Source organism: Leptodactylus fuscus, chromosome 10 (genome assembly GCF_031893055.1).
Source record: "Leptodactylus fuscus isolate aLepFus1 chromosome 10, aLepFus1.hap2, whole genome shotgun sequence".
In the NCBI taxonomy this organism is placed as follows: domain Eukaryota; kingdom Metazoa; phylum Chordata; class Amphibia; order Anura; family Leptodactylidae; genus Leptodactylus; species Leptodactylus fuscus.
The window spans coordinates 58,602,196-58,629,227 of NC_134274.1; the positions used below are offsets into that span (position 1 = coordinate 58,602,196).

The following is a 27,032-nucleotide window of genomic DNA, read 5'->3' on the forward strand; positions in this document are numbered from 1 at the left end:
ATTTGGATGTTGACAAAAAAGTTGATATCTCAATGATAGGGAGTCAATGATTCACAAGGGGAATGACCCTAAGATGACCCTAATTAGGGGGCACCTCAGGTACCTCTTCATTTCTGCCATGTGAGCATACCCTTAAAAAGTGGGCACAGCATGCCTTTTTGGGCTGCCATGCCAGCGTATACTAGGTGGGTGGAGATCGAGAAACTCTGGTTGGCGCCTATGCACCACAATGCATTCAATGCGGTCTATTTGGTCTGCCTACAGTGTCCAGTTTTCCCTGATGTCCCCTCGCTCCTTGATGGTGTCTATATTATATAACCCTCTCCTCCCAGATAGCTTGTCTTCTGCCATGGTCAGGGTTTGGTCTGCAGCAGTCCTCTATCGCATAGCAGATATGGTTGACCCTGTGTCGTTAGAGCTCAGGCCCTTGGATTGCTTGTAATGTAATGTGGAAAGAGCAAAATTAATGGCAATTACCAACAGTAAAACAATCCTATTTGAGACACTTCTTTTCTATCCTGTGCAGAGTTTATTAGTTTGACGCAGTAATATCAACGTGAAGATACAGAATGGGGAGCATTGCATCCTTTATATTTCTCTTATTCTAAGCCTCCATAGTTAATAAGTCTGTAATCAGCTTTAATTGGACAATAGTAACCTGGTCTCCGTTCTTTATGACTGCGGAAAGTGCTTGGGGACCCTCTTTATCTATTTATTTTCATTAGTTAATTTCGTTTTGAAGGAGGAATTGCGGAGCGGTTTGACTTTTGCTTTGCTTCTGGCTTATAAGTTGCAGCTTATTGTGTCTGTTCTCTTTAATTAAAGCGACTAATTGAGTATGAAAAAAATAACATGCATTAAATATACATGGCCAGAATATTGAATTCACAAACACACTTTCTGGAGGAGAACGCTTGGAGAAGTGAAGACTGCTCCCAATTAGTTCCTTTCCCAAGGAAACGTGTCTTCAGGGAATGTTACCACTTTTGTCTATTGGCAAAAGCGTCTTTTCGTGCCTGAAGCGATGGATCACAAGAGATTGTGTCTTTGTGTTTGCAGGGATAAGCAGCCACTGACAGTGAATTATTACGCAGCCCTCAGGCAGTAAGTCTCCTGGACTACCCCAAAATTAAAATGTGTTGATTCTGACATGTTGATCCATCTCTTAATATAGAAATATTGCATACTTTTATTGCAATGGTATTTAGCCGAAGACAGATGATTTATGGCAGGGCTGTAATTCTTTTTTTTATAGGGTTTAAAAACAATATTCAGCACTATGTCGATATGTTAATTGAGCCTTTGATTTGCAACCTGGAGCACTGGGAAGTAAGCTGTTTCCAGTGTTATCTGGCTGCAGTTTACTCCCTTCTTTTGCACTCTCAGCTGAGCCAAGCATGGAGGTGTAGGGGAGTGTTAGGGGGCATTCACACGGAAGAAGTTGGCACTGATTCTGCCACGATAACTTGCAGCAGAATCAGCGCTGAAAAAAAGACTCCTATTGACTTCAATGGGTTCCATCTTCCACAAAGAAGACGGAACCCACTGAACTCAATGGGAGTCTTTTTATCAGCGCTGATTCTGTCGTGAGTTATTGTGGCAGAATCAGCACCAACTTCCTCAGTGTGAACGCCCCCTTAGGAGATGTAGCTGTCAGTTAAATGAGCCAGATTAAGAAATCGGAGCCATTTTTAACCACAGATTGCTTGGAGGAAGTAAGATATTCTGTTTGTGTCTTCTTTAACCTAGGATCTGATGACATTCCATAAAATCTTGACTAAAAAGACTGCATTTGTATTTTTGATAAATCCTATGGGGAGAATCAAACTATTTCACACCTCTAAAACTGATGAATGTGAAGTTATTGCGCCAGCCTGGCCACTTTTCAGAAAGTGTATGAGACTGGAGACATTCCCCATGTCACATTCCTCATCATATATGTTACTTTTGTCTGCTAAAATCTACACAAACAAGGACCTGGTGGGGCAACACGGTGGCTCAGTGGTTAGCACTGCAGCACTGGAGTCTTGGGTGCGAAACCTGCCAAGGACATCATCTGCAAGAAGTTTGTATATTCTACCCGTGTTTGCATGGATTTTCTCCCACACTACAAAGACATACTGATAGGGAAAAAAATGTAGATTATGAGCCCTATACACCTAACTCATGAGAATGCGCAATTCTTCTCCAAATTGATTTTTCATGCTGATGATCTATGTACATGATAGGTCATCAGTGTATGATATGTCCGATACCCAGATCCTGCACAAATCAGCTGGTCCAGCAATTTCCGGGTGTCGGAGGCAGCTAGTAGATGGGGAGCATATAGCACCACTCCTATTCAAATACTAAAAGCAGTGCTGCAAGTCCCCAAAAACTGTAAATACTGTAAATACTGTAAATACAAATACTGTGCAGTTAACAGAGCTATTGCGCTCCTATTACTTGAATAGTAATGGAGCACAGCTGGTCTGCGCGGGGTCCAGATGTCAAGCCTCACAGATCACATATGCCTATCCATCAGAATGAAAAATCAATTTGGAGAGGAATTGCGCCTTATCATGAGTTAGGTACATCTTCCCAAACATCTTACACATAGGTGAAAATTTACTCCAGGTTCACAATTTGCGGCTGGAAAGCTCCTTTAAGCAGGGAATATAATGACTGATGGTATAATATGCCTCATGTTACCATAGTCACAATACATGGCCACAACTACTAAAGGCAATATGGATATGTAACATCATGCAAGGTACACAACATTTGATGTCATGTAGCCAAAGCTTTATGTAGATGGAACCAATGTATAGTTCAGGACAAATAACGTATTTGTCAATGCATTCAGAAAACTGGGATATACGTAAGACTTCTTACCCAATAAGAAACAGAAGGTTACGGGGTCATTCTATCAAGCAGATACAGGTCTGTAATTGTCATGTGATAATAGCTCAGCATTTAACATTCTATACCAGTCCCCAGTGTTGGCGATTATATGCAATGAAATGTACTTGATATGGATTGCTACAAGATGTCCTGTAATATATATGGCTCAGAATAAAGTCAATCTGTAATGCTCTCTGTACAATCACAAAGTACTGAAAAGAACATAACATTCCCTTCTCGTACTCATATTAGAATTAGCTCCAAGCGCTGAAGCCACACTTTTTTCTTCCTAAGTTCTGATTTAAACTGGATATTTTACTGTCCTTACAAGTCATAAAGAAGAATATAAGAAGAATATAATTTTAAGCTATTACATACAGATAAAACCAGCTTTCCATATTACCATGCATGTTGCATTAATAAAAGAGGAATCAATATTATCCCAAGTCCTGTTAGTCAATAGACTAACCACTATAACTGGGGTAAAGAACAATGGAACACAACAAATAGTGGTGGAAGGCGATATACAGCAGTGAGCGCACAAATAATAGAATTGTATGACTCAATGAGAATTATGAATTGGAGATTAAGGGCTAGTTCACACGTGGGCAAAGGGGAGGTTTTTGACAGCGGAATTCGCTTCAAAAACCTCTCCTTTAACATGGTGGTCTATGTAGACCACTAGCTTTTTTTTTCCTCCTAGCGTTTTCCTCCTGAAGAAGCGACATGACCTTTCTTCAGGCGGAAAACGCCTGAAGAATTGCATAGAAGTGAATGGGAGGCGAAAACCGCGCGGTAAAAAACCGCGCGGTTTTTTGCACACAAAACCGCGCGGTTTTTTGCAAAAAAACGCGCGGTTTTCGCCTGCAGTTTCTATAGCACATATAGGAAAAAAAAACCCTAGCGAAAACCGCTAGCGAAAACCGCGTCAAAAACCTCGTCAAAAACCGCGTGGAATGCAAAAAACAGCGTCAAAAAAACTCCTCGAGGTTTTTTACCTCGCACAAATAAGCTAGGCGGTTTTCACGTGTGAACTGACCCTTACGGTGCACAAAACAATGTACAACAAGTTCATTAAATACAAAAGATTTACTAAATAAATACAAAAAAACTTGGTTACAAATAAGCAGAGACTGAATGGCTAGAACAGAGCCAGATAAATGGCGCGTGGTAATTGTCGGACAAGTGCACTTTACGTACACTTACATTGTATTAAATCTGAACACAATGTAGGCTTGAAGTTAATGGGGAACAAAACCCATAGAAACACCAGGAAATAGCATGCTGTGACCAAACCAAAAAATGCAGCAGGCCTTCAAAACACAGCGCTCAGTAAGAATTGCATGTTTTAATGGGAATTGCTAAATATGTGACACAGAAATGTGAGCCCAGCTGTAGTATTATCGGCTGCTGGAAAGCAAGTATATAGCAACTTTAATCCGGTATGGGTATGGGTCTAAGGTACTGCTCCCATGCCCAAAATTCCCTGTAATGTCAGTACACATTAAATGTATATTTATGAATGAATACAGATACTGATAAATATTCTTTTTTATAATCTGCTTTTAATTTTCTCAAAAGCTGGTTGAAGGGGCCATAGCATTTGAAGGAGTGCTGTGACCTCTTCACTGAAGACCAAGCACAGCGCCGAACATATCCTAGTGGCTGTGATTGGTATTTCAGCTCATCTCCCCTTTAGTTTTATGGCATTGCAGCAGCTCAATCCCATTCGACTGATGAACATTATGTTTTTGGCACAAGAAAGAAGCCACTGCAGTTCACATATGGATAACTTATCCTACCTTTTAAAAGTTTTACATAATAATAATAAATAATAAATTTTACATAACACTTTCGACATGGAGGACAAGACTAATTTTCCATTAATGTTTATTGTCATTTAACCCAGTTTTCATGACAAAAATAATGCCAGGAATCTTTGCCAGAAAGGCATAGACAAAGGGTAGAAATTTGATTCCCCCTTTTGAAGTAAAGGAAGTGAAAAAAATGCATTAAGGCTGGGTTCACATATGCACCGGGAGTCTGTCCGCTTGCAAACTGTTTTAAGAGAAAAACAACTTGGTACAAAAAGGATTCCAAATGGTTACACAGCGGATACCCGAATATTTAGATGGTTAGTCAATGGGGGTCTGTTCAAAAAACCAACCATTTGTGTCTGTTTTTGACCAATCCGTTTTTTTTCTTTCCCCTGCTTCATTCTGAGCATGTGCAAAGGAAAAAATGGATTGAAAAACGGACGCAAACTGATTGATATCCGTTTGTAATCTAGTTGCAATCTGCTTTCCATAGACCTCAATGCCTGTCTGAATGGAGAAAAAGTACGGTACTGCAATTCTGACTTTTCTCTTCGATCAAAAGAGCGGATACCAAAAAAAAAGATATACAATTTTCCAATATACTTTCTGTATCAATTCCTCACGGTTTTCTAGATCTCTGCTTGCTGTCAGTCATTCTGTTACTTCTAGAGGATAAAACTCTGACCATGGTCATGTGATTTATGGTCCATGGTCATGTGATGAGCACACAGGTGTACAGCTGATTACCAGGCAGATGTCTGATTATTGTGCTGTGACTATAACGAGCGGCACCTGTGTGCTCATCACATGACCATGGATCGTAAATCACATGACCATGGTCAGAGATTTATCCTCTAGAAGTAACAGAATGAATGACAGCAAGCAGAAATCTAGAAAACCGTGAGGAATTGATACAGAAAGTATATTGGAAAATTGTACAACTTTTTATTATACAAACCATAACATTTGTCTCTCAATATTGGTCTGAAAGTGGCCAATCCCTTTAAGGGCATATTGTATGACAGTATTACAGTACAAGGTGTTGTCTTAGTTCCCTATTCTGTGAGTTGAAAGACTGCAGCCAGGAGCCATGTGAATGGTCTGCTGGTTAAGAATGTGCCTTACAGCTCCATTTAAATTGTATGTCACTGACAAAGATACTCAAGCAAGGTGGAAAGAACCCCCCACGCCCCAATCTATATAGCAGTTATGGTACTTATCCGGTGGTAGGTGACAAGTGTTCATAACCAGAGTATCCCTTTTAACTTGTTTGGGGTGCATTCACACTTCAGATACGCTGACTGATTCTGAACGTTAAAACATGTTCAGAATCAGCGCGTATAAAGCAGATCTATTCATTTCAATGGGAGCCGGCATACGAGCGCTCCTCATTGAAATGAATGGGCTGCTTTTTTCTCTACGAGCACTCCCATTGAAGTGAATGGGAAGTGTTTAGAAGCGCTCGCGTGTATGGCTCGGAATGAGCCGAGCGCTTACGCCGTAAGATTCTGCACATGCCTCTTACTAGTTTTGTTGCCTACGTCTGTAAGTGCTCAAACTTCACGGCATTGCTTTGATGAATCTGCACCCTAAAAATCTTTGCAAAATCACGAACATCAACAGTCAATAATTGGACGATGCAATGGGAACATTGATCACAAATCTTCCCTAGACTTTCAAGAACATACATATCGTAATATAGTCTAAGTTGTAATTCTTTTGTAAAATATTTTATCAATGGACAATGGTAGAAAGTACCAGATTCAACAAATCATCTCCCAGTGCGGCAACAATGGCCAATAACGTACATGTTGTTGTGTTTGTAGACATGAAAAGTAATGTGGCATGAAAAACTGCACCACGGCTAACAATAAGGAGGATTTATTTTGTGAAAACTACTTTAACAAGTAAAGTTGCTACTTGCTGGTCCCAGATTTCACATTTGAGAAGAAAATACAAAAAAAAAAAAAAACCTGTCTGGAGAAAAAATTCTCCTTGCCATAAATTATAAAACAAATTAAAACCACCGTGGGCTCCATGACCACTAAATTCATTGCACTACTTTACTGCTAAGAACGCTTTAATTTTACCATATATGCCAAGCACACCGCTAAGTACTAGGAGATCCACAGTATGGCTATAAGTTACTGCACACAATCCCTGAAGACACATTTCCAAAGAAAATGATCTAACTGGAAGTGTCAGAAAATAGTAGGTACTAGCAGAACACAAATGTATCAAAGGTAGTAAAATGGTGTTATTTGAATCAATGCTCTTGAGAATAATACCTCGAGACTGTGAATAACGGCAGGAAGCTTTTGTGAGGCTCTTGCTTTAGAAAAGGAGTAAATATAATACGCAGAGGAGGAGGGAAAAACATAAGGTGTTATTTTATTGAGATATAAGAACAATAGCAAAGATTCTATATAGGAAACTCAGAGAACCAGTCAGGTGATTTCTTCTGCCCCCTAGCGGAGCTCTGTGATATATGTGTATGTGATATGCGCTTCTCCTATCTGATAGAAGGATATGATAGTGGGAGGGATGCTGAGCTATGGGATATATAGGTTTATAGATTATTTGGAGCAGGATTCCTAAACAAAAAGCTACGTAAATCCTGACCAGACAGTAAGAGTCCTGCTTACCCCACCCAACCAAAGGGATTGACAGCTTGCCATGTATCAGTGTATACACAGAAGATTGTCAATCAATGTGTGTGTGGGTGGGTTCATCAGTACTCTCCTGGTCTCTCCTAGGAGTCCTGTCCACATGTAGGTGGGTTGTACATGACTGTGTGCTAGCCGGCGGTCGTGAAAGAACATGACAACTGTGCGCCGCCCATGATTCCATGGCCCCATTCATTCCAATATGGACTTGCTCCATACTTTGTGGACTGTCAGCCCACATACGGGACAGTGTAATTCACGGCCATGCTCACAGGCCCATAGAAATGAAGGCTGATTTTGAGGTGGAATCCGATTCAAAAAAACACCTCCCATTCATTTCAATGAGTCAGATTTTTTCAGCTAGAGGGAAAAAAAAGTGACATGACCTATCTTTAGGGGGATTCCGAACTGGCAGACCCATTGGTCTCCTCTTCCTGATCCGTTCCGGTACACAGGTCACGACTGCTCAGCCAATCATTGGTTGCAGTGTTGGTCCACCTCAGGCAGTGAGTCGAGAGGACCAGAAAGTAGAAACTGGTGAGAGTCTTGGAAAGTGTCAGAATGAGAGAAGTATAGTACTGACAAACAGGATTTTTGTTCAATTTCTTTTTACAGTCTTTCTAAAGTTTTATAAGCTGGACAACTTTTTTTTAAAGGGGTTGTCCAGGCTAAACTTTGAAAGTGTAAATCTGCTGGGAAGTGAAAAAAAAAAAATAAAAATACATATTCAGCATACTCACCTGTTATTTTGCCAGTTGCTCCGTTGTTGCCCTACGCATCCCAGTTCATTTGCCCTCCCGGTTCTCCTCCATCAGTGCTGAAGCCACTGATTAGCCCCAGCGGTCACGTGACCTTGGAGGCTAATCAGGAGCCTCAGAAAGATGATGTCATATTTAGTGACATTCAGGCCCTTCGCTGATTGGCCTCAGCACAACGCTGGAAGATGCCGCTGGAGCAGATGAAGGTGACACCGGAGCAACGGGAACAGGTGACTATACATTTTTTTAATTAGTTTCACTGCCTCCAGCTTATTTAAACTTTAAAAGGGTCGTCCATTTTTGCCTGAACAACCCCTTTAGATATTTAGTCAAGTGAAGTAAGGAGGCACCCAGCCTAATGTCTCGAAAAATGAAAGATGGCGAGGGCATCTGTAATTAAAGGACAGCGCGGAATGTTTTTAATTTTTTTAGTTAATGATGATTGATAAAGTGATTCAAAGCTCAAAACCTGGCAGATTTCATATAGATTTTGAGTGTAGATTCATAATGAAAATCCACACATATCCGTGCAATGCTAATGAACTGAGTTGTGAACAGTGGTGGAAAATGTCAACTATTGCAAGTCCAAGAATCACTGATCTGGCAATAAGAGGAATACATTATAATAAGTCAGAAATAAAGTGAATTGATCCCCTCTGTTACCTGTCTTGTAAGTAGTACCAATAGTCACAGAGAGGCAATAATAAATCACTTACATACAAGAGTAACATGAACCGCATCATCTTTGCTTTCCTGGATACTCTTGTCAGAGAACATATTTAGTTTTGTTTTTAAATTTAATTTTGCGCCAACAAAATCTTAATGCACCAAATGAAAACCAGACAAAAAATGACAAAAAACAGGCACAGCACATCCATTCTAGAGAAGGATGCTGCTGCTCCACAGTACTTTATAAAGGAAGTGGGCGAGAAGTGGGCGATAACTGGGCGATGACTGATTTACTAGAAAACAAAAACAGTACACGAAAACTGTTCCTTTTGGAGAATGTTATTGCCAAATATCTTCATTTCCATTAAAACTATTTGTGAGAGTCTTTGGAGTAAATTGTTACATAACCTATACACAAAATATATTACCAAGGTCAACTTCGCAAAAGTTATTTTTATACCTCCAATTAATAGAATGTATATTTACTAAAATTTGAAACACATTTATGGTTCATACACAGGTTCACTTTCATATCCAGGTGGAAAATGTTTCCGTTAACCATAGGAGTGAATGGAGAGAGCAGCGCACCTATGTGGACACCTCTTTATTCACTCATGATCTGGATTCCGAGGCCAGCACATGCCTCACCAGTTGAATAGGATTTCAGGGACCAACATTTGGGAGATAGATGTAGGTCCCATCTCTGAGATCCTCGAATGCGCTATCAGTCATTTATAACATATCCTGCGGGCAGGTCATAAATGTCTAAGAGAATAATTACCTCTGTAATTTGTAAAATAAGAAAACATACAGTAGTTACACAATTTAAATAAAATAAGTCAGAGCTAAAGATTAAACTGCAACCACTGCTGTTTATCAGTGAAATAATAAAGAGCAATGGTCCTCAAGGTGCAGTACATGCACCCCTGGGGTACTTCTTACCATCCTCAGGGGTTACAAGCAGTAAGAGCCACCTACCCCTAATGGCAGAATCCGTCAGAATAGTGGGGTTCGTCACCCATGAACTACAATTATACTCTGGGATCTCTTTAGAAAGAATAATATGTAGAGGCCCTGGGGAGGTGATCAAACACAACAGTGTTACTCACCTCTCCTGGAGCTCCTCCACCCTCCAGAGAGGAAGTCACGGATTCTGCTAATGTGATATGGCACTCAAAAACTATTCCAGCAAAATCTGCCCTCCAAAATCCATTAAGCAATATTCTTATTCCAAGTCCCGCCACGTGCCCATACATTTTACAACCACATATGGTTATTTCTGTGCTTAAGAGAAATTGTGTAATGAGTAGAGATGAGTGAGATCAGCCGATCCGAACAGCACGCTCCATAGAAATGAATGGATGCACCTGGTACTTCTGCTTTGACGGCGGCCGGCCGCTTAACCCCCCGTGTGTCGGCTACGTCCATTCATTTCTATGCGAGCGTGCTGTTCGGATCGGCTGATCCGAACAGTACTCGCTCATCTCTAGTAATGAGCTAAATGGATGGTTTATTTACGTCCCAAAGCTAATAAAGACTGTAAAACAGCTATGGGGTCACACCCCTAAAAGGAGTGTAGTTTCCAATATTGGGTTACTTTTTGGGGGGTTTCCATTGCATTGGCGCTTTAAGGGCCCTGAAAACATGACATAGCACTCAAAAGCTATCCCAGCAAAATCTGCCCACCAAAGGCCTAGTCCCACCATGTACTTTTTGTCGATCAGCCAATTTGCACAGACTCACTTTGCATTGTTTTTAACTAAACCACTTCATAATCAGTCACTTTAGCTGTTAATAATGGTGGTGGGACCATTGATAAGCCCAAACAGTCACATTGTGATTGACCGAAATCTAATACGTACGGCCAGTTTTAGGCCATCATATAAATAGGTGCAACCATCACCAACTCCAAACCTAACCAACCAAGCAAGGTTAGGAAATAACCAAATCTGGATTCGATGCAGCGCATGGCAACATCTCAAGCGGTAACTAAAACATGAATAAGCGGAACGACCTCTGCTATTCACAACACAGACCTAGCAAAGAAAAATTATATTCTTTGAAAAATAATATCTTTTTAACAATAACCATTTCCCACTGACCTTCAGAACATTTCTGGCATCAAATGACTCCCTTTCCCTTTGGCCAAACCTTCCAGAGCTTATTCTTTCTTCAGCTGTAAAATGTAAAGGCACATAAGCAAGCATTTATGCAGCCTAAATGACAGTAATAAAAAAAACCCACAATACTTTCATATACAGGTGAGTGTTGCGGCTCCTGATAAAAATCCATATTATGAGGGTAAAGAGGTTCAAGTCTGGTGTTTTAATAAAGAGAAGGCATTACCTCCACATCCAGTACTAAAGCTATAATAAAGTAAAAGGTCTTGTTAATTCTCTGCGCTTTATTGTACCTCTGCTGAACATTTACATCTTTGGCGAATTAATCTCAACCCCTTGATCAGGAATACATCATAAACACATTACAGATCCCATATAAAAGAGCCTTATTATAGTAATGACTATGGCGGCTATTTGGAATACAGTACAGCATAGCTTTCAGAATGCATTCATTGTTTCAGCTGCAACAAAGCTGTTATTTTACTAGTGGCAGCTCTGATTTTCATGTGAATCACGCAGCCTAGAATACTTGAAGACTGCGTTCTTATTAGCCAGTGTGTCATAATGACCTGAAAAAGCAGATAAACCCTATAGAGCTTATTAGAAACACAACACATTCAATGCTGCACAACGCGTTTTCACAATGTAAAGCAGGATTTCAGGTAACCTTACTCATGAAGAAATGATATAGACTATACATAGAAAGTTAATTTTTATTCGGTGACTGGTAGGAACTTGATGTCTATACTCAATGGGCTATGGACACCTTCGACATGGAAAATGAATAAGGTTTACTTAAGTGAGAAAGTTCTACGTTTTAAAAGTTGAACAATGTTTCAGGCTGTAAAAGACGTACTTAGGTAGACATGTATTTCCCAATAAGGCTAATTTTACATGGTGGAAAATAAATAGGGATTTGCGGTGGACATTCATCTCAGATCCCTCTTGCTTTTCACATCCCTGCTCCCCGCAGTGAAATACCAATCAGAGCAGTGGCATTTTGCCGTGGCTTTCCACTGTTGGTTAGCCCCAGATGAAAGTCTTGAGCCACGGACTCAGTGCTATCTATTTTCTGTTCCATTCTCTACATATCAAGTGCTGATTGGGGCCGATGGATACTGGACCACCTCTCTTCTGATATTGATTACCTATCCATAGAGTAGGTTACCAAAATCTGTACCCTGGAAAACCTTTTAAGGGAGTTGTGCCATAAAGCCTCCTGGTAAATGGAGTACCAGTGCACTTGTGTGACCAGTGCTCCATTTTTCTGGGCACTGCCAGAGATTACTGTCCATGAAGTCTCACCGAAGAGAATGGCGTGCAGATCAAGCAAGTGGACTAGCACTCCATTCACAAAGAGTCTTTAAAAAGACTTAGTCCCCCATTCTCCTGATCCTTGGGGAACCTGGTGGTCAGGCCCCCAGTGATTGGACACTTATCGCCTACCCTGTGGTTAGGAAATACACTATGCGATCAAAAGTATCCAGACACCTGGCTGAAAATGACTTACAAGTTTGTGGCGCCCTCCATCGGTAATTCTGAAATTCAATATGGTGTTGGCTCACCCTTAGCTTTGATGACAGCTTCCACTCTCGCAGGCATACGTTCAATCAGGTGCTGGAAGGTTTCTTGGGAATGGCGGCCCATTCTTCACGGAGTGCTGCACTGAGGAGAGGTATCGATGTGGGTCAGTGAGGCCTGGCACAAAGTCGGCGTTCCAAAACATCCGAAAGGTGTGCTATAGGATTCAAGTCAGGACTCTGTGCAGGCCAGTCCATTACAGAGATTTTATTGTTGTGTAACCACTCCGCCACAGGCCGTGCAGTATGAACAGGTGCTCGATTGTGTTGAAAGATGCAATCGTCATCCCCGAATTGCTCTTCAACAGTGGGAAGCAAGAAGGTGTTTAAAACATCAATGTAGGTCTGTGCTGTGATAGTGCCACGCAAAACAACAAGGGGTGCAAGCCCCCTCTATTACCGATGGAGGGCACCACGAACTTGTAAGTCATTTTTAGCCAGGTGTCTGGATACTTTTGATCACATAGTGTAAGTGTTCATAATGACATAACCCCTTTAAAGTTCCTTTTATCCACATCCTCTGAACTTGATAGACATATGTCTCTTTTCACCCTTGCTAACTATATCTAGGTACCAGAGACACTACAGAATAAAGTACCGCCAAAGCTTCTGTGATGTCTATTCTGGAGCCACTAAATCAGCAGAGCTGATGATAGAAAACATGTAGAAAAGTTTTGATACACTGTCAGAATCCAGAACATCTGAAACAGTGTAAAAGCCTATTATCTATCACACATGACGTTGCTGTCCTCTACTTCTGCCACTCGAGTGCTGAATATTGTTTTCATTGTCAAGGAACATCACTGTATTTTGGATGCACTTGTCTGTTACTTCTATTTCCCGTCTGTACATTGTAAATGGGAAGACAACAGAATATGAAAGCTAAGCGTGGAGGAGATTAATCAAATGAACAATACACATATTCTCGTCTTCATATCCTGATCAGTAAGACATAAACACTTGCCTAAGGGGTCTCGTCGGAACAGTGTGTTCATAACCGTAGCGTGAAGTTTTACTCTGTCCCAGTCTTTTAGCATCAGCCCTGAGCCCACAAATCTCTGCATGAGGCGATCCGCTATGAGCTGCAACCTGCGAGAGAGAAAGACATATTTCATATATCTTCTGCAATCCACTTGCATAACACACAGATAACGGCTGAAAGAACAACGTGGTTATCTCTAATGCAATGCAGTCCCCGAAGATGTCAGAATAAGAGAAACAGATCCCTTGAGAGATAACGCAAATGTGGGCCAGTGCACTCAGAAAACTAGTTTAAGTGCATTAAACATGACTGAGAAGATGTTTTTCCAAGCTGGAATATGGTAATGTAAAATTATGTCGCCATTTATTCAGAGGAAGAGCATGTCCTTACAAAAGATAACTATAACTATGAGAGTTTCCATATACTGTATTACATGAGCTGTGAAGTGGAGACAGGTATAGTGTGGGAGAACCGCTATTTTTCCCCAAGACTGTTGCAGTATGCACAGGCGTTTAGCTTGTAGGTCCCGGACTGGAGTAAAGTTCGGGTCAGACCTGCAGGGCAATCCATTCCAGGCTTGGGAACAGACTAGCAGGGCTTTGTAAGTAGCACAGGTGTGCTGGTTAGTGAGAGAGACTGAAACACAGAAACACACACTCAACCAGTCTGAGAAAGCTCTGCCAAAAGGACGCTGTTAAAGGGCCGGGTATGTGTACCCCTTGTTTACTTGTAAACCCTGTTTGTTAGGAGGTCAGTGGTAGGCTGACTCCCTGGTTATTGAGGAAAGAAATTGTTTATTTTCATTTGTTTGTTTTGACATGCTGAGCAGCACTACCTGTACCTTTAAGCTTGTTTGCTGCAATAAAGACTGCTTTTGGAAAGAAACCAGAGCTTCTGAATCCCTTGTACATCACAGAGCATAATGGTTTGGTTAGGTTCACAGTCTCCAATGGAGACTCCGCTGCAGAAACCGCTGAAAATTGGCGGAGAGAAAAGTCCTGCAGAGAGGATCTTTCTCTCTCCGTTGGTTCTAGTATAAAAACAGCAGATAACTGATGGACACCCAGCAGACCCAATTCAAGTCTATGAAGTCCATGGGGTCCATGGGTAACCGCTGTTTTAGCAGCCCAGAACTCTGTCATTTGGGTCCGCCAGGAGAGTCCTGTGCGAAGATGGGAATCTAAATGTAGGTGTTTACAAATTTCTTTAGGAATTTGATACCGTTAAATGAAAACTTGCACATGACTATTACAGCTACACATCAGTTACTCAGTTCCAATATACTGCCTGAGCCAATGAGCCTGTATGTCCGACTTTGTGTCTGGTTAAAAAAAGACTGGTTTCGCCACGGAGAGCAGAAGACGCTCACAGGTGGATACTTTTCAAACCCATTCAAATGAATGGGTTTGAAAACTGCCTGCCGGTTTCCGTCTCCAGTCCAGTTTCTTGGGCAGGAAACGGAAACCTGCAAAACGGAGATCGGGCACTGGTGTGAACCCACCCTTAACTATAGAGTGTTTTCCTTCAGATCACAGCTGGGTTATTGGGAATTACTATTATGCCTTTTTCTAACAGAAACACTCATTTGATACTGTAAGTGGCCTTTTATCGCCATGTCTCCCCCATTCTCCTCCTCGCCCTTCCCTCTCCATAGACTGCATTGTAAACTGATATCTGGAGTACAGATAGAAATCACTCTGATAATTAGTGAAGACAAGAGTAATAGTTAATGACGCAGGCACTTTTCTTCAGTATTTGAGTATTTCTCACTATTGTGGTAATTATTTTTGGAAAATGCCATAAAACTATGATCATAGAGGTCTAACCTCTGCGAATACGTCTGATACAAACAGTGATGGAATCAATTATTTCCCTGTATAGGGCTGTGTGGCTGGTGTGGCACCAGATCAGAAAGCCAGAAGTGCCACTCTGCTTAACTTGTGCTGCAGTTCTATCAGTCATGGGGGTCATAGCACGACACCCTATCAATCAGTAAGTGATGGCATATTCTAGAGGTACATCATCATTCCCCTTCATAGGCATTTAATGAAAAAAAAGTAGAAATAACATATCCAAGTTATGCAAGCATGAAAATGTGCAATCCTTCTTTGTTGAGCTGCCCTCATACACCTCTGATCATTGTTCAACTTTAAATGGTGCCTATCAGCACTACAATTGTTATTAGACCAGCCCGACTACCTTCTGGTGCTCAGACCCATGAGCACAGTGGGTATATAAAGTATTCAGACCCTTTTAAATCATTCTCTTTGTTTCACTGCAGCTATTTGCTAAGATAAATATATATATATATATATATATATATATATATATATATATATATATATATATATATCATTAATGTACACTCAGCAACTCATCTTGACAGAAAAAAAAATGTAGATATTTTTGTAAATTTGTTAAAAAAGAAAAAATGAAATCACATGGTCATAAATATTCAGACCCTTTGCACAGTATTGAGTATTTGCCCCTTTTGAGCTAGTACAGCCATCACTCTTCTTCGGAATGATGCAACAAGTTTTTCACATCTGGATTTGGGGATCCTCTGCCATTCTTCCTTGCAGATTCTCTCCAGTTCCATCAGGTTGGATGGTCAAGGTTGGTGGACAACCATTTTCAGGTCTCTCCAGAGATGCTCAATTGGGTTGAGGTCAGCGTTCTTGCTGAGCCAGTCAAGAAAGGTCACAGCATTGTTCTGAAGCCACTGCTTTGTTATTTTAGCTGTGTATTTAGGGTCATTGTCTTGTTGGAAGGTGAACCTTCGTCCCAGTCTGAGGTCCAGAGCACTCTAGGAGAGGTTTTCTTCCAGGCTCTCTCTGTACTTGGCTGCATTCATCTTTCCTTCAATTGCAATCAGTCATTCTGTCGCTGCAGCTGAAAAACACCCCCATAGCATGATGCTGCCACCATGTTTCACTGTTGGGATTGTATTGGGCAGGTGATGAGCCGTTTCTCCACACATACCACTTAGAATTAACGCCAAAAAGTTCAATCTTCGTCTTATCAGACCAGAGAATCTTATTTCTCATAGTCTGGGAGTCCTTCATGTGTTTTTTTGGCAAACTCTATGCAGGTTTTCATATGTCTTGCACTGAGAGGCTTTCTTCAGGCCACTCTACCATAAAGCCCCGACTGGTGGAGGGCTGCAGTGCGAGTTGACTTCGTGGAACTTTCTCCCATTTCTCTACTGCATCTCTGGGGCTCAGCCACAGTGATCTTTTGGTTTTTCTTTACCTCTCTCACCAAGGCTCTTCTCCCACGATTGCTCAGTTTGGCTGGACAGCCAGGTCTAGGAAGAGTTCTGATCGTCCCAAACTTCTTCCATTTAAGGATTATGGAGGTCACTGTGCTCTTAGGAACCTTGAGTGCTGCAGAAATTCTTTTGTAACCTTGGCCAGATCTGTGCCTTGCCACAACTCTGTCTCTGAGCTCCTTGGGCAGTTCCTTTGACCTCATGATTCTCATTTGATCTGACATGCACTGTGAGGTCTTATATAGACAGGTGTGTGCCTTTCTTATCAAGTCCAATCAGTTTAATGAAACACAATTGGACTCCAATGGTGGAGTAGATCCATCTCAAGGAGGATCAGAAGAAAATGGACAGCATGCGAGTTACATTTGAGTGTCACAGAAAAAGGGTATGAATACTTATGACCATGTGATATTTCAGTTTTTCATTTTTAATACATTTGCTAAATATCTACATTTGTGTTTTTTTTTCTGTCAGGATGGGGTGATGAGTGTACATTAATGAGAAATAAAATGAACTTTTTTGATTTTAGCAAATGGCTGCACTGAAACAAAGAGTGAAAAATTTAAAGGGGTCTGGATACTTTGCATACCCACTGTTTCTACAATGGGCACTTGATTTTGACAAAAAAAAAATAATGCTTTTTATTCCTTTGCAAATGACTCAAGTGTGCATGTTTCAGTGGAGCTAAGCATCACAGCAAGATCATATTCTCTTGCTGAATATCCCTCCCAGCCCAGTAATTGGAGTTTCCCCCACCTCCTCCCAAGGAAGATCTTGCTGAGATGCTCAGTTGCCCCAGAATACCCCCAGCATGGTTTAATAATCTTTTTGGTACTGACAGACTCCCTTTAGTCTAATCTATCAGCCAATCTAAGCCACCACACATTATAAATATTGCTTCAACCAAAGATCAAATAATGTGCTGAGAAAGCAAAGTAGCAAACATGGCGGGGAGAATAGAGAAAGGTAGAAGAGGATTATAATGTAAAAAATTAACAGTTAATACCATATTATTATTCAGTTACTGAGAAAATCAAAGAATTCTTGAGATAAATTCAGCAAGTGTGCTGCACTAATTACAAATTAAAGTAGGCCATCATTAACTATACAGCTTGGAAGCACATTTGATGAGGTCAAGAGGTGGCTGGAAACCAATCTGTTTGCGTGATCCACACCGAACTACAGTAATTGTGAGAGAACTATTTGCAATTACTTGGAAATAGAAGACAGTAGCTAAGAAAAATAAAGAAAAAATGATCATTTCCAAATCAGCTTACATTAAAATTCCTTAAATACTATAAATTATTAGTATAGTGTGGAAGGAAGCTCAGTACCAGTGCGGACCCAGTCAAGACAGGGACACCAAAATATGCAGCAAACTGGTTTATTTAGAAAAAAAACCTGGAAAAATAAATAAACCTTAACTTCAGGCACAAAATGAACAAAACAAAATACAGACTTAACAGAAAAAAAAACAAAATAAAAAATTGCTTGTCTGAACGACTAACTAAACAGTAATGCTAACCTAACTATACGTGTAGCTTACTACCAGCCACAAAAACAAAACAAGCCCAACTTGGTCTCACCAGACTCAGGGTTACAGGACAGACCCACACCTCCTTTAACGCCATGGATCGGTATCGGAGTGCAGAATCTGCAGACTCTTTCTGACCCAGTAATGGGCCTCACACCTGAGCTGAGGCCTACTCAAGACCTGCACTGAACCTGGGCAGGGTATATAGCGAGATTTCAGCACCCTGCTTGTCACCTTCTCTCTAATAAAAATATATATATATATATATATATATATATATATATATATATATATATATATTTTAGAGATGAGCGAACACTAAAATGTTCGAGGTTCGAAATTCGATTCGAACAGCCGCTCAATGTTCGTGTGTTCGAACGGGTTTCGAACCCCATTATAGTCTATGGGGAACAGATACTCGTTAAGGGGGAAACCCAAATCCGTGTCTGGAGGGTCACCAAGTCCACTATGACACCCCAGGAAATGATGCCAACACCTCTGGAATGACACTGGGACAGCAGGGGAAGCATGTCTGGGAGCATCTAACACACCAAAGACCCTCTATTACCCCAACATCACAGCCTAACAACTACACACTTTACACACTCAATACCACCTCTCTGACAGTAGGAAAACACCTTGAAACATGTGTATTTGGCACTTGCAGTGAGGAGAGCTTGTCACCAGCAGTGAATTTGGCCCTTGTAGTAAGTTGAGGTTGGCACCAACATTTGTTTTGAAAATCAGGGTGGATTGAGCCTCTAACCAGCAGAGTTTGGGCAAATTCATGGTGGAGGGAGCCTCTAAAAACCCCAGTTTGGACCAATTCATGGTGGAGGGAGCCTCTAAAAACCCCAGTTTGGACCAATTCATGATGGAGGGAGCCTCTAAACAGCCCAGTTTGGGCAAATTCATGGTGGAGGGAGCCTCTAAAAACCCCCAGTTTGGACCAATCCATGGTGGAGGGAGCCTCTAAAAACCCCAGTTTGGACCAATTCATGGTGGAGGGAGCCTCTAAACAGCCCAGTTTGGGCAAATTCATGGTGGAGGGAGCCTCTAAACAGCCCAGTTTGGGCCAATTCATGGTGGAGGGAGCCTCTAAAAACCCCAGTTTGGACCAATTCATGGTGGAGGGAGCCTCTAAACAGCCCAGTTTGGACCAATTCATGGTGGAGGGAGCCTCTAAAAACCCCAGTTTGGACCAATTCATGATGGAGGGAGCCTCTAAACAGCCCAGTTTGGGCAAATTCATGGTGGAGGGAGCCTCTAAAAACCCCAGTTTGAACCAATTCATGGTGGAGGGAGCCTCTAAAAACCCCAGTTTGGACCAATTCATGGTGGAGGGAGCCTCTAAAAACCCCAGTTTGGACCAATTCATGATGGAGGGAGCCTCTAAACAGCCCAGTTTGGGCAAATTCATGGTGGAGGGAGCCTCTAAAAACCCCCAGTTTGGACCAATCCATGGTGGAGGGAGCCTCTAAACAGCCCAGTTTGGGCAAATTCATGGTGGAGGGAGCCTCTAAACAGCCCAGTTTGGGCAAATTCATGGTGGAGGGAGCCTCTAACCAGCCCAGTTTGGACCAATTCATGGTGGAGGGAGCCTCTAAAAACCCCAGTTTGGACCAATTCATGGTGGAGGGAGCCTCTAAACAGCCCAGTTTGGACCAATTCATTGTGGAGGGAGCCTCTAAAAACCCCAGTTTGGACCAATTCATGATGGAGGGAGCCTCTAAACAGCCCAGTTTGGGCAAATTCATGGTGGAGGGAGCCTCTAAAAACCCCAGTTTGGACCAATTCATGGTGGAGGGAGCCTCTAAAAACCCCAGTTTGGACCAATTCATGGTGGAGGGAGCCTCTAAACAGCTCAGTTTGGGCAAATTCATGGTGGAGGGAGCCTCTAAACAGCCCAGTTTGGGCAAATTCATGGTGGAGGGAGCCTCTAAAAACCCCAGTTTGGACCAATTCATGGTGGAGGGAGCCTCTAAAAACCCCCGTTTGGACCAATTCATGGTGGAGGGAGCCTCTAAACAGCCCAGTTTGGACCAATTCATGGTGGAGGGAGCCTCTAAAAACCCCAGTTTGGACCAATTCATGGTGGAGGGAGCCTCTAAACAGCCCAGTTTGGGCAAATTCATGGTGGAGGGAGCCTCTAAACAGCCCAGTTTGGGCAAATTAATGGTGGAGGGAGCCTCTAACCAGCCCAGTTTGGACCAATTCATGGTGGAGGGAGCCTCTAAAAACCCCAGTTTGTACCCTGCAGTTTAGTTAGTGTGGCAGGCAACCCTGGCACTGTGGAGTGGCGCAATGCTTGCTGCCCCACAGGAGTAGGCACGGGACGCCCTGTGGCTTCACTGCTACCTTGCTCCCCAGAACCATTCCCCCGACCTCGCCCACGGCCTCGTCCACGTCCCTTTCCGGGAGCCTTATATTCTTTATATAATTCTTTAATATATTCTTTGAATTCCCAGTCAGACAATGTAACTATATACCAGTAGCAAGAAATGAGGGTATTTGTAACCCCAATATATTCTTTGAATTCCCAGTCAGACAATGGCACTATATACCAGTAGCAAGAAATGAGGGTATTTGTAACCCCAATATATTCTTTGAATTCCCAGTCAGACAATGGCACTATATACCAGTAGCAAGAAATGAGGGTATTTGTAACCCCAATATATTCTTTGAATTCCCAGTCAGACAATGGCACTATATACCAGTAGCAAAAATTGTGGGTGCACGTAACCCCAATATATTCTTTGAATTACCAGTCAGAAACTGGCACTATATGGCAGTAGCAAGAAATGAGGGTATTTGTAACCCCAATACATTCTTTGAATTCCCAGTCAGACAATGGCACTATATACCAGTAGCAAGAAATGAGGGTATTTATAACCCCAATATATTCTTTGAATTCCCAGTCAGACAATGGCACTATATACCAGTAGCAAGAAATGAGGGTATTTATAACCCCAATATATTCTTTGAATTACCAGTTAGACAATGGCACTATATGGCAGTAGCAAGAAATGAGGGTATTTGTAACCCCAATATATTCTTTGAATTACCAGTCAGAAACTGGCACTATATGGCAGTAGCAAGAAATGAGGGTATTTATAACCCCAATATATTCTTTGAATTTCCAGTCAGACAATGGCACTATATACCAGTAGCAAGAAATGAGGGTATTTGTAACCCCAATATATTCTTTGAATTCCCAGTCAGACAATGGCACTATATACCAGTAGCAAGAAATGAGGGTATTTGTAACCCCAATATATTCTTTGAATTCCCAGTCAGACAATGGCACTATATACCAGTAGCAAAAATTGTGGGTGCACGTAACCCCAATATATTCTTTGAATTACCAGTCAGAAACTGGCACTATATGGCAGTAGCAAGAAATGAGGGTATTTGTAACCCCAATATATTCTTTGAATTCCCAGTCAGACAATGGCACTATATACCAGTAGCAAGAAATGAGGGTATTTGTAACCCCAATATATTCTTTGAATTCCCAGTCAGACAATGGCACTATATACCAGTAGCAAGAAATGAGGGTATTTGTAACCCCAATATATTCTTTGAATTCCCAGTCAGACAATGGCACTATATACCAGTAGCAAAAATTGTGGGTGCACGTAACCCCAATATATTCTTTGAATTACCAGTCAGAAACTGGCACTATATGGCAGTAGCAAGAAATGAGGGTATTTGTAACCCCAATATATTCTTTGAATTCCCAGTCAGACAATGGCACTATATACCAGTAGCAAGAAATGAGGGTATTTATAACCCCAATATATTCTTTGAATTCCCAGTCAGACAATGGCACTATATACCAGTAGCAAGAAATAAGGGTATTTATAACCCCAATATATTCTTTGAATTACCAGTCAGAAACTGGCACTATATGGCAGTAGCAAGAAATGAGGGTATTTGTAACCCCAATATATTCTTTGAATTCCCAGTCAGACAATGGCACTATATACCAGTAGCAAGAAATGAGGGTATTTATAACCCCAATATATTCTTTGAATTACCAGTCAGACAATGGCACTATATGGCAGTAGCAAGAAATGAGGGTATTTATAACCCCAATATATTCTTTGAATTACCAGTCAGAAACTGGCACTATATGGCAGTAGCAAGAAATGAGGGTATTTATAACCCCAATATATTGTTTGAATTTCCAGTCAGACAATGGCACTATATACCAGTAGCAAGAAATGAGGGTATTTGTAACCCCAATATATTCTTTGAATTCCCAGTCAGACAATGGCACTATATACCAGTAGCAAGAAATGAGGGTATTTGTAACCCCAATATATTCTTTGAATTCCCAGTCAGACAATGGCACTATATACCAGTAGCAAAAATTGTGGGTGCACGTAACCCCAATATATTCTTTGAATTACCAGTCAGAAACTGGCACTATATGGCAGTAGCAAGAAATGAGGGTATTTGTAACCCCAATATATTCTTTGAATTCCCAGTCAGACAATGGCACTATATACCAGTAGCAAGAAATGAGGGTATTTATAACCTCAATATATTCTTTGAATTACCAGTCAGAAACTGGCACTATATGGCAGTAGCAAGAAATGAGGGTATTTGTAACCCCAATATATTCTTTGAATTCCCAGTCAGACAATGGCACTATATACCAGTAGCAAGAAATGAGGGTATTTATAACCCCAATATATTCTTTGAATTCCCAGTCAGACAATGGCACTATATACCAGTAGCAAGAAATGAGGGTATTTATAACCCCAATATATTCTTTGAATTACCAGTCAGACAATGGCACTATATGGCAGTAGCAAGAAATGAGGGTATTTATAACCCCAATATATTCTTTGAATTTCCAGTCAGACAATGGCACTATATACCAGTAGCAAGAAATGAGGGTATTTATAACCCCAATATATTCTTTGAATTACCAGTCAGAAACTGGCACTATATGGCAGTAGCAAGAAATGAGGGTATTTATAACCCCAATATATTCTTTGAATTTCCAGTCAGACAATGGCACTATATACCAGTAGCAAGAAATGAGGGTATTTGTAACCCCAATATATTCTTTGAATTCCCAGTCAGACAATGGCACTATATACCAGTAGCAAGAAATGAGGGTATTTGTAACCCCAATATATTCTTTGAATTCCCAGTCAGACAATGGCACTATATACCAGTAGCAAAAATTGTGGGTGCACGTTACCCCAATATATTCTTTGAATTACCAGTCAGAAACTGGCACTATATGGCAGTAGCAAGAAATGAGGGTATTTGTATTCCCAATATATTCTTTGAATTCCCAGTCAGACAATGGCACTGTATACCAGTAGTAAAAATTGTGGGTGCACGTAACCCCAATATATTCTTTGAATTACCAGTCAGAAACTGGCACTATATGGCAGTAGCAAGAAATGAGGGTATTTGTAACCCCAATATATTCTTTGAATTCCCAGTCAGACAATGGCACTATATACCAGTAGCAAGAAATGAGGGTATTTATAACCCCAATATATTCTTTGAATTACCAGTCAGAAACTGGCACTATATGGCAGTAGCAAGAAATGAGGGTATTTATAACCCCAATATATTCTTTGAATTCCCAGTCAGACAATGGCACTATATACCAGTAGCAAGAAATGAGGGTATTTATAACCCCTATATATTCTTTGAATTCCCAGTCAGACAATGGCACTATATACCAGTAGCAAAAATTGTGGGTGCACGTAACCCCAATATATTCTTTGAATTCCCAGTCAGACAATGGCACTATATGGCAGTAGCAAAAATAGTGGGTGTATATAGCCCCAATTCTATTGCTAGGGGACTTGCAGTGTATTTCTGGGGTGAAGGTGGGGGGGCACACCGTTGGAACGGGTATCGGGGGTATATATCGGGTATACGGGAATACACTGTCAGTGTATTCCATTCAGGATCCTGGGAAAGCTGGGTTGCGGCGATTGAGCCCGTCAGTGCCACGTTACACTGACAAGCTTCTCCCTGGAATTGAAGTTATATGTAAGCCCAATATATTCTTTGAATTCCCAGTGAGACAATGGCACTATATGGCAGTAGCAAGAAATGAGGGTATTTATAACCCCAATATATTCTTTGAATTCCCAGTCAGACAATGGCACTATATACCAGTAGCAAAAATTGTGGGTGCACGTAACCCCAATATATTCTTTGAATTACCAGTCAGAAACTGGCACTATATGGCAGTAGCAAGAAATGAGGGTATTTGTAACCCCAATACATTCTTTGAATTCCCAGTCAGACAATGGCACTATATACCAGTAGCAAGAAATGAGGGTATTTATAACCCCAATATATTCTTTGAATTCCCAGTCAGACAATGGCACTATATACCAGTAGCAAGAAATGAGGGTATTTATAACCCCAATATATTCTTTGAATTACCAGTCAGACAATGGCACTATATGGCAGTAGCAAGAAATGAGGGTATTTATAACCCCAATATATTCTTTGAATTACCAGTCAGAAACTGGCACTATATGGCAGTAGCAAGAAATGAGGGTATTTATAACCCCAATATATTCTTTGAATTTCCAGTCAGACAATGGCACTATATACCAGTAGCAAGAAATGAGGGTATTTGTAACCCCAATATATTCTTTGAATTCCCAGTCAGACAATGGCACTATATACCAGTAGCAAGAAATGAGGGTATTTGTAACCCCAATATATTCTTTGAATTCCCAGTCAGACAATGGCACTATATACCAGTAGCAAAAATTGTGGGTGCACGTAACCCCAATATATTCTTTGAATTACCAGTCAGAAACTGGCACTATATGGCAGTAGCAAGAAATGAGGGTATTTGTAACCCCAATATATTCTTTGAATTCCCAGTCAGACAATGGCACTATATACCAGTAGCAAGAAATGAGGGTATTTATAACCCCAATATATTCTTTGAATTCCCAGTCAGACAATGGCACTATATACCAGTAGCAAGAAATAAGGGTATTTATAACCCCAATATATTCTTTGAATTACCAGTCAGAAACTGGCACTATATGGCAGTAGCAAGAAATGAGGGTATTTGTAACCCCAATATATTCTTTGAATTCCCAGTCAGACAATGGCACTATATACCAGTAGCAAGAAATGAGGGTATTTATAACCCCAATATATTCTTTGAATTACCAGTCAGACAATGGCACTATATGGCAGTAGCAAGAAATGAGGGTATTTATAACCCCAATATATTCTTTGAATTACCAGTCAGAAACTGGCACTATATGGCAGTAGCAAGAAATGAGGGTATTTATAACCCCAATATATTGTTTGAATTTCCAGTCAGACAATGGCACTATATACCAGTAGCAAGAAATGAGGGTATTTGTAACCCCAATATATTCTTTGAATTCCCAGTCAGACAATGGCACTATATACCAGTAGCAAGAAATGAGGGTATTTGTAACCCCAATATATTCTTTGAATTCCCAGTCAGACAATGGCACTATATACCAGTAGCAAAAATTGTGGGTGCACGTAACCCCAATATAGTCTTTGAATTACCAGTCAGAAACTGGCACTATATGGCAGTAGCAAGAAATGAGGGTATTTGTAACCCCAATATATTCTTTGAATTCCCAGTCAGACAATGGCACTATATACCAGTAGCAAGAAATGAGGGTATTTATAACCCCAATATATTCTTTGAATTCCCAGTCAGACAATGGCACTATATACCAGTAGCAAGAAATGAGGGTATTTATAACCCCAATATATTCTTTGAATTACCAGTCAGAAACTGGCACTATATGGCAGTAGCAAGAAATGAGGGTATTTGTAACCCCAATATATTCTTTGAATTCCCAGTCAGACAATGGCACTATATACCAGTAGCAAGAAATGAGGGTATTTATAACCCCAATATATTCTTTGAATTCCCAGTCAGACAATGGCACTATATACCAGTAGCAAGAAATGAGGGTATTTGTAACCCCAATATATTCTTTGAATTACCAGTCAGACAATGGCACTATATGGCAGTAGCAAGAAATGAGGGTATTTATAACCCCAATATATTCTTTGAATTTCCAGTCAGACAATGGCACTATATACCAGTAGCAAGAAATGAGGGTATTTATAACCCCAATATATTCTTTGAATTACCAGTCAGAAACTGGCACTATATGGCAGTAGCAAGAAATGAGGGTATTTATAACCCCAATATATTCTTTGAATTTCCAGTCAGACAATGGCACTATATACCAGTAGCAAGAAATGAGGGTATTTGTAACCCCAATATATTCTTTGAATTCCCAGTCAGACAATGGCACTATATACCAGTAGCAAGAAATGAGGGTATTTGTAACCCCAATATATTCTTTGAATTCCCAGTCAGACAATGGCACTATATACCAGTAGCAAAAATTGTGGGTGCACGTAACCCCAATATATTCTTTGAATTACCAGTCAGAAACTGGCACTATATGGCAGTAGCAAGAAATGAGGGTATTTGTATTCCCAATATATTCTTTGAATTCCCAGTCAGACAATGGCACTGTATACCAGTAGTAAAAATTGTGGGTGCACGTAACCCCAATATATTCTTTGAATTACCAGTCAGAAACTGGCACTATATGGCAGTAGCAAGAAATGAGGGTATTTGTAACCCCAATATATTCTTTGAATTCCCAGTCAGACAATGGCACTATATACCAGTAGCAAAAATTGTGGGTGCACGTAACCCCAATATATTCTTTGA

General features: G+C 40.8%; 1 protein-coding gene across 1 annotated transcript in view; it reads right to left on the reverse strand.

The window, feature by feature from the left end:
* ASCC1 (activating signal cointegrator 1 complex subunit 1) overlaps positions 1-27,032 on the reverse strand; it is a 208,193-nt gene that overhangs the window by 84,450 nt on the left and 96,711 nt on the right. The window contains exons 8-9 of the mRNA XM_075258243.1: positions 13,458-13,582; positions 10,896-10,969 (exon numbers count right to left, since the gene is read on the reverse strand). Of these exons, the coding sequence (XP_075114344.1) occupies positions 10,896-10,969; positions 13,458-13,582 (199 nt within the window). The remainder of the gene's footprint in view (positions 1-10,895; positions 10,970-13,457; positions 13,583-27,032) is intronic.